Here is a 14,043-nt window from a genome sequence, read left to right as displayed (position 1 = left end):
TGATAAAGTCGCTCACACACACACTTGGAGCCATTTGCATTTCACACACGTCTATATCCATATCATCAAGGAAACCCGAGAGGTCAGAGGTCTCTCCTTCACACACACACACAGGCACACTGACACACACACGCACACATGGGTGTATGTAGTTTAGACATGTAAATGTGTGTGATGTGATTATGTGTCTGGGTAGTTGCAGCTGGAGGATGTGAGCGAGCGTCTGTCAGTCTGAACCTTCAGCTCCGCTCTCACACTCACACACACTCACACACACTCACACCGCTCTTCATAACAAAACTGCAGCTGTCTCCGTCCATAACCTGCGAGGGGAGAATCCCAGCTTTGCATGAAAACATTTGTATCGGTGTCAGGGGTCATGAGAAATTTCTGATAGAAGAGATCTCTGTATCTTTCATCAGATTTATAAGATACGGAGAACTTTATCAAACCTGAAAGAAGCTGCCGACTGAAATCGTTCCAAAATCACAACAAAGCTTTCGATACAGGTCAAATGTAAAGACCAAAAAAGACAAATATGAGAAATGATAATTATCATTCCGAAGAAAGACGAAATCCAAAAATGAAACACTTCTTAACAGCAGAGGTTGCTACCCCCTTTGTTGTTTTTCATTACAAGTTTCTACAGGGGGCGCTGATACATCAAATGTTTGCTGTTGGTCTGTCTTTTAGCATTTTTGTGCGTATGTTGTGTTTTTGGGCTTTTCACACCTTTGCTTTGGCATTCTTTCTTTATTAAATCAAAGTAACACTACAGCGACTGTAACCAAAATACAAGTTTATTGTTGGTCTAAAAAAAGGAGTAAAAATACAAAATTTAAAATAACATATTAAGGGGCTTTTTATGAACTAATCCCTTTTCCACACAGCAAAAAGTTGGATCTAAGCAAGTTTATGTCCTATTTTTAGTAAAAATCTCTTTATTTAGACTAAATTTAAGCCACATTCCCCTGAACAGTCCAGAAAAAAATGTCTGTTTTACGTGATAAAAAGACAAAAAAGAGGTCCAAATTGTAACAATTTAAAAAAAATCTGCCACTATCAAGAAACTTGACCACAATTATTCTTTTCGCTTTTTCTTTACAATTGTTTTCCTTCAATATCCAGAAATGAGATATGTTTGTGGATTTTTTTATTTCAATTGGGCTTATACCAGGTATATTACGACATTTTTTTTTCTAAAAGTAAGACATAAACACATATAACAGCTTTTGCCATGGGAAGCTTAGACAGATCAGATAATAGGGGTGTGCATATTCAGTCAACTTGATGTTTAATTGTTGCCACTCTTTCTATTTGGCATCAAAATGACTCACAGATGAAACTTTTTATTAATATTTCTGTACAACTTTTGGCCTGAGTTATCATCATATGTTATGTCTTATCTGTAGTGCAGCCTCCCTCCACTAGCTGGGGCTGTAGCTTAACTAAATACCTATAAAGCTCTACTACCTGGATGTACGCCAAGTAGAAGTGAAGCCGATGTGAAAGTCTTGAAAACTGCAGTTCCTCATGTGTCAGCTTGAGGCCTGGAAGGTTAAACTAACGTATAACTACTCAACTAGACCAATAAGGAGCTGTTTACACGACAACAGTTTTAGGGTGAAAGGCTTAAGTTTTGCTTGGTTTCGGCCTTGACTTTACATAGAGACGGTATTTTAGTCAACAGTTTTGTTTAGTCAACAAAATGTGCATCTGTTGCTCTACTTCTGCACTTAGCATTCACCAATACACCAGATGATCGCCCCAGCTCTGCTTCAGTGGAGAGCTCCCAAAAGCTGCTTCTGGACAAACGCAGATTTTTTTCACTGTGTTTTAGCGTTTTCAGATGAAATGTTATGGTGTAAAAGGGGCCTAAGTAACCAGCACAGACATGAGGATGTTAATCTGCAAGGAAGACTGGAGGCTGGTGGTGGTACAAAACCTCTCTGAGCATGTGCAGTACATGTCCTGGCCCTGCAGCAGGTTAATTGTCTGTAAAGTCTGCGAGCTGATCCTTAATGGATTAAAGTTTGCCCACTTGAAGTTCCTGCTTCAGTACCTGTGTTTAGTGAGGTTAACGTCCTGTTATCTGTGTGTGAGTGACTGCGCGTTTAGAGTGAACTATCCCTTTAACCTTCTTTGACTGGAGAGCAGAAGCCAAGCTCAGGCTGACAGATGTGTGTGTGTCTGTCTGTATCTGCTCGAATGTGTATCCATCCATGCGTTGGTTTACAAACACAAAGAAGAGTGTGTGTGTGTGTGTGTGTGTGTGTGTGTGTGTGTGTGTGTGTAGGTTTCGGTTCATTCGTCTCTTGTTGAACTTTGTGCAACTCGCTGCTCAACTTTTTAATTGAAAAAGAAGTCGTACTAAATGTCAACTGACACTCACACACACACATACACTCTCCTTCTCTCTCTCTCTTACACACACACACACACACACCCACACACACACACACACACACTGACAGCTGCCTGGCCCATTAGCTCACACATCTCCATGGTGACCAGAGTCGACCTCCAGCATACTGATGAGGGTTCAGACGAGGTTCTGCTGAACTCCACTTTATGCTACAGCAAACACACGGAGCACACATTTCTACGACGGGACGGAGGAATCCTCGCTTTGATCCCAGAGTTCATAAAAAAAAGAGGAAATTCTGAAGTGAGACCAAATCTTCGTCAGTTCACCAGAAAAGTTATCATCCAGGGTGTATTTCAGTAATTTCACACTCATACAGAACAGTGAGTGTTGTTTTCCCAGCATGCATCAGACGCTGATTCACCATAAATGTTGAGCACACACCCTAAACTTCTTGTTTTACCTCCTCAGCCTGACCCTCCTCTGACTCTGAGTGTTGTCACAAACAGGAAGTAGTATTATCACTGTGACATCACCCAGCGTGTCGTCCTACTGCAGCTGTGCTCTCACTGTCAGCTCACAGCTGCACACACAGTGTCCGTGTGTGTGTGTGTGTGTTTGTGTGTGAGTGTGTTCAAGAGGGTGGGTAGTGTTGAAGCGTGGTGGTGGTGGTGGTGGGAGGGGGCTGAGGGAGGGTTGTTGAATACTCCCACATTTCCGGTTGCCTAGCAACAATTAATGCACAGATTGGCGGTAACATCTGTCACAGTGAACGCTGCCAAAACCTGCTCGCTCTGTTTCTCCTCCCCGCCGCTCTCTGCTCGCCTGCAGCCAACTTTATCAAACTTTATCCCCCTCCTCTTCCTCCTCCTCTCTGTGCTCTGCTGCTGGGACTCAGTGACTTCATGAACGTATATAAACTCTCTTCAACACTGCACAGGAAGGCTTTTCTGTCTGATGGATTTCTACCCCTCAATAACTCAGAGAAAACGCTGTTTCACTTTCACCTGGTGGCTGAAAACTTTCCTAAAGTTAAGACTGAAAGGTTTGGGGATTTATATTTTAAATTCAATTTCACACAGTGTGGATAACTTACTCCTGAAATAATACTGTACGACAGAGGATCAAAGCTACAAAAAGAACAAAAAAATAAACCATTTTGAAGTTACAGTTGAAATTCAGTTGTAATGTTTAGTGCGTAAAGTCAAAAGAAAGTTCACATATTACAAGATTAATCTTGAAACTCAACATTACAAAACTACTGTTGGATTAGAATGAAGATGATCCAAAATTAATGTTGACTGAAACTTGTAATGTTACTAGACAATACTTGCGAGGTGATCATTGTCACATTAAAGTCGGATTGTTAAAATAAAGTCACAATGTTACCGGATTAATGTTGAAGTACTGTTAAGATTTTGGAATCAAAAATGGAATGATTTCTTAATGTCACAAGAAAAATATTAGATTTAAAGTTGTAACGGTAAAAGATTAAAGTTTGAACAAAATTTAATGTTTCTATACCAAAGTCAATAAACCATAACAAAATACGAGTAAAAAGAAAATCGTAATATTACGAGAGAAGATTTGCAAGGTGACTGGATTAATGTTAAAATAGGTTTACGACGGAAGGAGATCAAAGTCAAAATAAAGTTATGATGTTACTGGATAAATCTGGAAATAATGTCTCAAAAGTCTTGAGATAAAAGGTAAGAGAAAGCCATTATGTTACAGGATTTGAGAGATAAAATTTACAAGATTATGGGATTTATATTGAGATTAAGTACCAAGGTTATCAGATTAAAGTTGAAGCAATGTTGTGTTGTTTTGAAATCAAAGACCAAATAAAGGTTTAATGTCCTGGGGTACAAATCAAAATAAAGTTGTTGTGTTGAGAGATGAACAAAAGTTGTAATCTTGGGATGTCAAAGTCGAAACAAAACGGTAATTTTACAGGATTAATGTCCAAATAATGAACTTTAAATGGTATGATGTTCTTAAAACAGAAATACTTAATTACAAGTTCTGGCTTATCGTTATGAACGAGGATAATGACTTCACTTTTCGAACATTACGACTAAATTTCGACTATCATCTCATAACAATTCAGTTTAATTCTGGAAATCTTGATTTCATTTCTTTCTTTTTTTTATATCCTCTGTTGTATACTTGTCCACTTAGATTTAAAAGTACTTCATAAAGAAATCAATTTTGAAAATAATTAATCCTTCAAAAATTCAAACATTGGAGTTATGCTCTTAAACATGAGGCTATGAGGGGGTTTACTAGGGGTGGGTACTGGATTAGGTACTTTTATAGGTACCGACCGAATTCTGTCAGCAGTACTAGGTACCGATTCACATAAAACCAAAAGGTACCATGTTTAGGTACCTAAATGCATCCTTGTGACTGTGAGGGAGAGGAAGAGAAGGTGATTTTCCATGCTGGACATGGACACAGCATTACAGGGTTATATACTGAAGAATAAATATGTTAAATTGAAAAATGTAATATTTTATTATTAAACAAATTGATATTTTTTACCACATAGACACAAAAAAGTGCCAAAAATTGGTACCATTGAGTCCTGGTACCGATTACCTGGTACGGGGCATCAGCACCGTATCATTTTAAATGTGAAAGGTACCCATCCCTAGAGTTCACTCACTCTGTGAGACAGCCTCTAGAGGACACTTGAGGAACTGCAGCGTTTCAACAGAAATACCTCTCTCTGTGTGAAAGCAGGAATGGCATTTAACCAGTCTAGTATGTGTGTGTGTGTGTGTGTGTGTGTGTGTGTGTGTGTGTGTGTGTGTGTGTGTGTGTGTGTGTGTGTGTGTGTGTGTCCCTGCCTTGCTTCTTTAATGATGACCTCATTTTCGTATGACCTCAGAAGTCAGAGGTCACATATGGTGCCTATAACTTCCCGAATCTGAAGCTCTTTGATGACGGATGATCTGTGGCTGCTGTGTAAGTGTGTGTGTGAGTGTGTGTGTGTGTGTCTAAAGTCTCCGGTTACCTGAGAGGACCTCCACCTCTCCCCCTCTGAAGCTCGCCCTCCTCGGGTGTGTGAGTGGAGTGATATCACAGAGGTCAAAACGACCTGTTTGGCGTTAACAGTGCTTTCTGTCTGTCTGTCTGCAGGGCTGAGCGATGGAGAGGCCGACACTGCCGAATGTTTGTACTACAACGTCAACTATGAGATTGAGAAGACGAATCAGAGCGGGGTGGAGCGCTGCGAGGGTGAGAAGGACAAACGCTCGCACTGCTACGCCTCCTGGAGGAACAACTCAGGCTCCATCGAGCTTGTGAAGAAAGGATGCTGGCTGGACGACTTCAACTGCTACGACAGGTATAAACACACAAGCACACGCATTTGGATGGAAGTCAACATCTTTGTAGCTCCCCCTGCTGGCTGGTAGCAATATGGACCATTTCTCAGTAACAGGCTGACTTCTAATGCAGCACAACTGGCAGAAATTATCCCTCGTAAGTGCACTGAACTCCTCATGAGCCTTTAACCACACATTTCCCATCATCCTCAGCACCCCCTGCTCCCTTCCTCTTCCCAGTTTGACTGACAGGTGCTGTGACTGGGAGCTGTGTAAACGCTCGGGGCTGTTTTGGCAGCAGCAGTGTTCGCTGTGACGCAACCGTGTAGAGACAGCAGGAGGACACACACTGTGTCCATGTGTTACAACAGAGTTTAAACAGTTTACACTCAAACAACAGGTAACTGTGTCCAACAGGGCTTTACCAGATGAAAGTGAAGCTTGAGGTGTTCAGAAAAGTTTCATAAATCATCCCTGATTATGTTGAACCTCTGCCCAAATAGGAAGCTCTATTTTCTGGTCTGGTTGTCTGTTTTTTAATTCTCATATTCAGAATAAGTTTCAGTAATCATGACGCCAGAACCAGCTCCTCTCCATAAACCAACAGCCTTCAAAGCGACCTGCAGCGTCGAGGAGAGCAGCTCTTTAAGTGATGCAACAGCTTCTGTTCTCCACCATAATCATGTGTGAAAGATCAGACGGAGGCAAAGCAGAAAAAAAGAGCAGCAGAAAATAGTAAAACGTCTCTTTTATAACACATTTATGCTCGCAGCTTTTCCCCCGACACGTCTGATCTGCTGCAAATTTCACATTTTCCCCGAGGCGTTAAAATGAAAAAAAAAGGAAAAAAACACTGCTATTTGGGTCAAGTACAACTGCTGCCAGACTACTGCAGTAATACTCAGCATTCCCCAGACGCTGGTTGATTGACAGGTCTGCTGTTTGGCTCCCTCGGCTATTTAGACTACACAGATGACTGACAGAGTGGAGCATCGCTCAACATAACGGATCTCTGCAGCCGAGCAGGGACGCCTACAGAGAGACTTGATTTTGTCAGAGTACAGGAGAACAAAGTAGGACATGTCAGAGTTACTTTAGCAGCAGTGTGTAACAGTAAAGGTGGTTGGAGTAACAGTGGAGGCTGGAAGAGTGTGGTTGAGCTGCTGGGGGTGGAGGTGATGCTTAGAGCTCAAGTAAACAGCTACCATATGTAGCTGTAGTTTGACTCATTATTGTTGTAGTTCAGCCAACAAGTCTCTAGCCCAAGTTAGGTCAAGTCCCTAATTTTTAGGCCCTGCCAAGTCAAGTAGAGAAACTGTTATGCAAGTCCAAGATGGGTCATTATCTTTGTCCAAGTCAGACCCCCAATTATTTTAGTCCAAGTGTGAGTTCCAAATTGCTATAGTTAAAATGTCCCCAAAAGTCCCCAATTACCATTGTCCAAGCTGAGTTCCTCATTATCTCGGTCCAAGTCAGGTCCCCAAATATTTCCGTCCCAAGTCGAGTCTCTCCAATTCAGGTCATTATTATTAACATTTTTATCAAAACATTTTTTCAGGAATCCCAAAAAGTCAACATGAGCTGATGGGAGCAGGAACCATTTAGGAAGATTAATATGATATGTGACATGTGCCGCCACTTTGGAGTTTATTTCCAATAAGCCTCCACTTTAACGCAAATGAAAAGAACTACATTTCCCAGAAGCCAACAATAATCTTAAGAAAGAATGGAGAGAATCAAATTCAATGTATTGCCAAAAAACTAAAAGAAGGGGAACATGGGAGCGGTACAGGAGTGGGAGTCATTTTACCAGGAATAGGATGGGACAGGGTTTTTTTCTGTGGGAGTGGGATAGGACGGGAGTGAAAATCCACTTCTGTGTCGCTCTCTGATCCCTGGTTATCTTAGTCCAAGACTGAGTCCCCATCATCAAAGTTCAAGTTGAGTCCTTTACTGTCTTAGTCTGACTCCAAGGCAAGTTCCCATTGCTTACCTGAATTCAAGTCCCCATTGTCTGAGTTTGAGTTGAAACCCTGTTACAGTCCAAGTCAATTCTCCATCATCTGAATAAGAGCACAAGTCAAGTCCCCATTACTTTAGCTGAAGTCCAGTCCACTTGTCTGAGTGCAAGTCCCCATTGTCTAGGTTGAAATTCGAGTCAAGACCCCATTATCTATGTCAAAGTCCAGACTCTATTGTCTAAGTTCAAGGTGAGTCCCAAATTATTTTAGTTGAAGTATGAGTCTCCATTGTCATAGATCAATTGAGTCTTTTCTGACTTCAAGGCAAGTCCCCAATACTTCAGCTTAATTTAAGGCCCCATAGTCTGTGTTCGAGTTGAACTCCTGTTACTAATGTTGGAGTCCAAGTCAAGTTCCTATTTCTCAAGTAGCTTCGTGCGGGCCACCAAGTTATCCTCGGTGGTGATTGAAGTCAGTGTATTGCATTGTGTTTTGGTCACTTTTGTTGACATTTTCAGGGTATTTTCAGCAGGGAACAGTGAAGGATCAATAAGTTGTCCGGTTGGGACCCAGAAGTCCTTGCCAAGTTTCTATTTTCTGAGTCCAAGTTAAGCCCCTATTGTCTGAATAAGAGCACAAGTCAAGTCCCCATTACTTTAGCTAAAGTCAAGTCCCCATTGTCTGAAGCCAAGTCTCCATTATCTATGTCAAAGTCCAGACCCCTTTGTCTTAGTTCAAGTTGAGTCTCCTTTATTTGAGTTACAGGTTGGACCCCCTTTGTCAGAGACATGGAATAAGTTGAGTCCCCGTTATCTGAGTCCCCCAATGTGGACTTGGCAGCAGTTGTAGAATTATTGTTAGTTGAGTGGACACTCCTCAGACCACGTCATTCTTATCGATACATTACAGAACACTGTGGGTTCATATGAGGGTATGACAGCTGTGGTTTCCCATAAGGCTTTGCTCTATAGTCTCTAGGATTAGTGTGAACCCTTTGTTCTGTTCCTGGAAGAAGTGACAGGAGGAGAGGATGATGAGAAGGAGGAGGATGAGGGTGTGAGCCAGATGAAGACGGATGAACAGGAAGATGAGTTATCAGCTGAACAACCACAGACAACCCCCAGTAACACAACACATGGACGCTGCTGTAGCTCAGTGGTTCGACTCTTTGATGCACGTCTGTCTTGCTCTTTCTTCCAATAAAGACAAAGTGACCTCTGAGGCTAAATCTGAGGCTTTCGGTGTGATCTCTGGTCTGATGAAGCAGTCAGATGATTTCAGACTGAGCCTCGAGGTGTGGACTCTGGAGGAGTTTGTTTCATGTGTTGTCTTGATGAATGAGAGTGTGTGCTGCTGTGAAGCCTCTGGTCTGATATGATGAACAGTCTGACAGAATCCAATTAGAAAGTCCTGTCGATCTAACTCTCACCATTTCTCGTTCAAGCATCTTGAGCTGATGTTTTGTTTTGTGTCTGTGTCTTTCAGGCAGGAGTGTGTCGCCACAGAGGAGAGTCCTCAGGTCTTCTTCTGCTGCTGTGAAGGAAACTTCTGCAACGAGAGGTTCACACACCTGCCGGATGTCACCGGACCTTGTGAGTCTGCTTTTTGATTTCAGTGATTTGAGCGTGTGTCTATATAGTGTATTCTTATCACTTCTTTTCTTTTGGGTGTTTCAGTGATCAAAGCCCCGCCCTCCAGCGTTGGCGTGTTGAATGTGACGGTTTACTGTCTGCTGCCTGTCACCATGCTGTTAGTGGCTTTACTCACTGCAGTGTGGATGTACCGGCACCGGAAACCTCCGTACGGACATGTGGACATCGCCGAGGTACACACACACATTCATACACACATATTGGAGTTGTAAAGACTAACTTCATGTCTCATCCAAGCCTAAGACTGTTGTTGGACAAAAGAGTAAGGAGACAAGGCTGAAAAAGGAAGGATGAGAGGATGTGAATGAAAGTAGGAGGGAAGCACTGTCCTCACGTTGAATATAAAAAAACAATTTCAACAGAAAAGATGATTTATCAAAAGAAATATACCCACAAACAAATCCTCTCCTTACCTCTAAAAAGCTGTGATGTTATAGCTCCCTCTAGTGGCAATCTGGTGGTACTGCAGCCGTATGGACTAAAAGCAATATCAGCCCCATTGCCCTTTTTGAGGGAACGCTTACACTTTTGACTAGAGTAGACATTGAGTTAAAACCCTCTCTCTTCTCTTGTGACCTCCAGGATCCTGGTCCTCCTCCAGCCTCCCCTCTGCTGAGTCTAAAGCCCCTGCAGTTGCTGGAGGTGAGAGCCAGGGGGCGCTTCGGTTGTGTCTGGAAGGCGCAGATGATGAACGAATACGTGGCTGTCAAGATCTTCCCTATTCAGGTTGGAATGCCAATGTTTTCTTACATTCAGCTCCTTTAATTTGTTGTTTCTTTAGTGTTCAAAGACTTGTCTAACACTCCTCCTCCTCTTCTTCCTCCCCCCTGGGACAGAATAAGGACTCGTGGCAGAATGAGAGAGACATTTTCCTCACCCCGGGCATGAGGCACGAGAACATCCTGAGATACATCGGCGCAGAGAAGCGGGGGAGTCACCTGGAGGCTGAACTTTGGCTCATCTCCGAGTTCCATGAAAGGGTGAGGATGAGGAGTGAGGGAAGTTTTGAATACAACACTTTATCATCAGCATAAAGATGAATTTGGGGATTCTCAGATTTTGTGGTAGATCCATGTTTTTGATGGTAGAAACACCAACCAAACTTCTTCTGGTAGCTATTTCCTGTTTTTACTGCTCCAGCTGTAAGCGGTTAAGGGCTTCTTTTTTCACGTATCATATTCAGACTGATACAAGGAGGATGATTGTGATAAAACACACATCTGACAGCAGATTGTCCCGTACTAAACTTGCAGATGTCTACTTAAAGAAGCTCAGTTTTGTTAGATTAGCCATGATGAAGTCCAGGATTTCTTCATGTCGTCTCTTGCACACACTCAAAGCCTGTAAAAATGCTAGTTTAGCATGCTACTTGTACTGCAGTTAAAATAGAAGAGGTCTAAGAATGGATCCCTGAGGTACTCCGATAATGACTGTGATGAAGAAGGCGTTGTGTATTTTTACCACTCGTTACAATGGACTCTTGTCTCTCTGCAGGGCTCTCTCTCAGACTTCCTAAAAGGAAACATCGTCAGCTGGTCCGAGCTGTGTCACATAGCCGAATCGATGGCGTGCGGCCTGGCTTACCTTCACGAAGACATACCAAGACAGAAGGGGGAGGGACCCAAACCGGCCATCGCTCACAGGTGGGAATGCTAAAGAATACATCCACTGTTTTCTCCCTGGAGTAACATCTATCAGTCTGTAATTATCAACCCTTTCTATGTATTTCAGGGATTTTAAGAGTAAGAACATTATGCTGCGTACAGACCTCACAGCTGTTATCGGGGACTTTGGCCTTGCTGTACGCTTCGAGTCGGGGCAACCACCTGGAGAGACGCACGGACAGGTGAGCAGCTCTGACTGAAAGACGACAGTGTGTGGTGAACACTGAGCGTTTCTCACTTTACCTGTTTTTTTGTGTGTTTGCAGGTGGGTACAAGGCGTTACATGGCTCCAGAGGTTTTAGAAGGAGCCATCAACTTCCAAAGGGACGCCTTCCTCCGCATCGACATGTACGCTGTCGGTCTGGTCCTGTGGGAGCTGGTGTCGCGCTGCAAGGCTGTTGATGGTAAAACACACTCATCCACACTTCAATCTAGAGACAGAGACCTTAAACTCGTTTATGGCCAAGAACAAGGACCATTTTCTCATAAGCTTCTGTCACGCGCTGCCCCTTATTGGATGTTAAAAGAATTGCAGATTTGTGCATGCATATGTCAGATTTGATTTCAGAGGTCAGGGAATCAGGGATCAGGGAAAAATGATAACAGAAACTCAGTCTGTGTGTATGTATGTGTTGATTTTTATATATTTATGAAGACCAACTATTGATGGACAACCTTTCTTGTGAGGACATTCTTGTTTGGTGCAGATTTTGACAAAATCCAGTGTGCTACTTTGTGTTGTCCTTACAAAACATTTAAGACATAAATGTGTTTGTGCGTTGCAGGTCCGGTAGATGAGTACATGCTGCCGTTTGAGGAAGAGGTTGGTCAGCATCCGTCACTGGAGGACCTGCAAGAAGTTGTTGTCCACAAGAAATTGAGACCGGCCTTCAAAGAGCTGTGGCTCAAACACAGCGTGAGTTTTTACACACGATAAACATGTACAAACACTTTTACCATGAAACTTCCTTCACACTCTTTTGATTGTCTCTACAGGGTCTGGCTCAGATCTGTGAGACAGTGGAGGAGTGCTGGGACCACGACGCCGAGGCTCGTTTGTCGGCCGGCTGCGTCGAGGAAAGGATCTCTCAGGTCCGCCGGCTCAACGCCACCATCGCCCCACCTACCTCCGACCACCACGCTCTGCTGGTCTCCACTCTGGCACCTCTTCCCATGGTAACCAACGTAGACCTACCGCCCAAAGAGTCCAGTATATGAGGAGCGAGTCGAAAACACAACAAACAAACTTTATTTGCAGGCCTGACGTTACCAGAGATTCTCCTCAAGTTCGGTTCTTCTTCCTGTGAAAACGACCGAATTCACACACATTCATACACACACACACACAGACACACAGACACTCACACACACATACACACACATCATCTTTTCTCAGTGGATTTAAAAAACCTGAACCAGAAATACGGCGTGAAAGCAGCTGCTATTTGACCTCTCTGGACTTGTGTTTTTGAACTCTTCTTTGATTCTTCTTCTTCGTCCTCCGGGACAGATATTACCAGCACACGTCTTTGTTTTCTCAAGTTTTCCTCAGTCATTCGTGTGTTTTTTTTTAACCAAGTGTTTGTATGTGTTTTTATGAGGAAACCAAGCAAACACACAGGAAAACCCAACACTGAAACGCATTCAGGTCCCGACTCAGTGAATGCTTTTATCTCCAGGTACCTCAGCGATGACTTTCATTACTTGCGCAATTTTTTTTTTTTTACCATTTTTGTGCATTTTTCATCTGCTGTCTTCTTCTACTCCTCCAAATCTGGACTTTTCTACCTACCTGGTAACTTTGCAACTGCATCAACTAGCAACCACCTACCATCAGCCTACGGTTGGGATGTTTTTTTAACTACAATGCTGCAAAACCCGTGTAGGATCACGATGACTGTTACAAAGCCGACAGAAAACCTTCAGACTTTTGTTTTTTACCTTCTCTTGGACTCTTTTCTTTTGATTATCCTCCTGAGACCACACGCTACTATCACACACATCAAACCTTCGGATCCAACGGGTTGCATCCAAACAGAAACAGGAAGTGAGGTCAGAGGGAAGGACGTGAAAGATATAAAGAGACAGGACGGTGTGAAGGTTTCTCACTCTGTCTTCTTGAAAAAAGACAGACTGAGTTCAGCGTAAGACTGAGAGAGGTCTGACGGTTGTTCATGAACCAGCAAGCAAACATTGTGCATGCAGAGATTTGATTGGCCGACTGCGCTCAACCACAGCATTTTGGTTGGCTCGGGAATAAAACTTCTCAGGTAACCAGGTCTACAGGGGTTGGAAGGGTCGGGGAAGGGATTCGATGTGACCCGAGGTCGGCCACAGGTTTCCACATGTATGAGTTGGAAAGGGGTGGAGCCAATAGAATATAGGAGGGGCTTCTCTGAGGGTGCTCAAAGCCTATTGGCTATCCTGAACATGTAAATTTGCAAGGTGCCCAAGAAAGAGGAGGGTCCTCTCAAAGGTGCAAGACCTCGATGCATAGAGTGGTTTATGCTTTCAGGTCGGTGTGAGAGAGTGAGTGAATGTGTGTGAGATGAGAGTGTGTGTGTGTGTGAGATGAATGTGTGTGTAAGAGATACAATGTGAACACAACAGTCACATGATGTGCCGCATTGTTCCTTTTTTAAATTTAGTTTGTACAGGTTGTTGCTGATTGTTCACGGTTTTCAGTCTGGTTGTTTCTTAACAGGAGGTAAGCGATGGACCCATGACCTTTGACCTTTACCATTCTGTTACCTTTGAACATCGCCACTTTATGGCTAAAATCTTGAATATTTATCTAAAGTTGTGACTCTGCACTTCTGCCCCCCCCTTTTAATTTCTTTTGTCTTCAAATAAATGAGGTTGGTTTTCATTTTGAACTTTTTGAAGTTACATTTTTGGGCATTTTCGTCTTTATTGATTGGACAGCTGAATAGACAAGGTGCACACTTAAACCACTATGTCAATTGTACCCCAAATTTGGCAAGTTTGTTTTTTTAAATGTAATTTCTGTGCTTTATAAAACTCCAACCTGTTGACAGAAAAAGTCAGCTGCCGCTAAAAATAGTCATT

The 14,043-nt window shown here is 42.8% G+C and overlaps 1 protein-coding gene across 1 annotated transcript in view; it reads left to right on the top strand.

Moving 5' to 3' along the window:
* Positions 1-13,825, top strand: part of acvr2ba (activin A receptor type 2Ba) — a 32,481-nt gene extending 18,656 nt beyond the window's left edge. The window contains exons 2-11 of the mRNA XM_074693204.1: positions 5,510-5,717; positions 9,144-9,250; positions 9,335-9,483; positions 9,893-10,036; positions 10,147-10,290; positions 10,805-10,953; positions 11,042-11,156; positions 11,240-11,378; positions 11,760-11,890; positions 11,971-13,825. Of these exons, the coding sequence (XP_074549305.1) occupies positions 5,510-5,717; positions 9,144-9,250; positions 9,335-9,483; positions 9,893-10,036; positions 10,147-10,290; positions 10,805-10,953; positions 11,042-11,156; positions 11,240-11,378; positions 11,760-11,890; positions 11,971-12,192 (1,508 nt within the window). The 3' untranslated portion in view covers positions 12,193-13,825. The remainder of the gene's footprint in view (positions 1-5,509; positions 5,718-9,143; positions 9,251-9,334; positions 9,484-9,892; positions 10,037-10,146; positions 10,291-10,804; positions 10,954-11,041; positions 11,157-11,239; positions 11,379-11,759; positions 11,891-11,970) is intronic.
* Positions 13,826-14,043: the final 218 nt, after the last annotated feature.

Source organism: Halichoeres trimaculatus, unplaced genomic scaffold (genome assembly GCF_033239565.1).
Source record: "Halichoeres trimaculatus isolate MK-OKI-2021-1 unplaced genomic scaffold, fHalTri1.1 fHalTri1_scaffold_18, whole genome shotgun sequence".
Classification (NCBI taxonomy): domain Eukaryota; kingdom Metazoa; phylum Chordata; class Actinopteri; order Labriformes; family Labridae; genus Halichoeres; species Halichoeres trimaculatus.
Note: the sequence above shows the minus strand (reverse complement) of the source record. Positions and strands in the feature narration are given on the sequence as shown.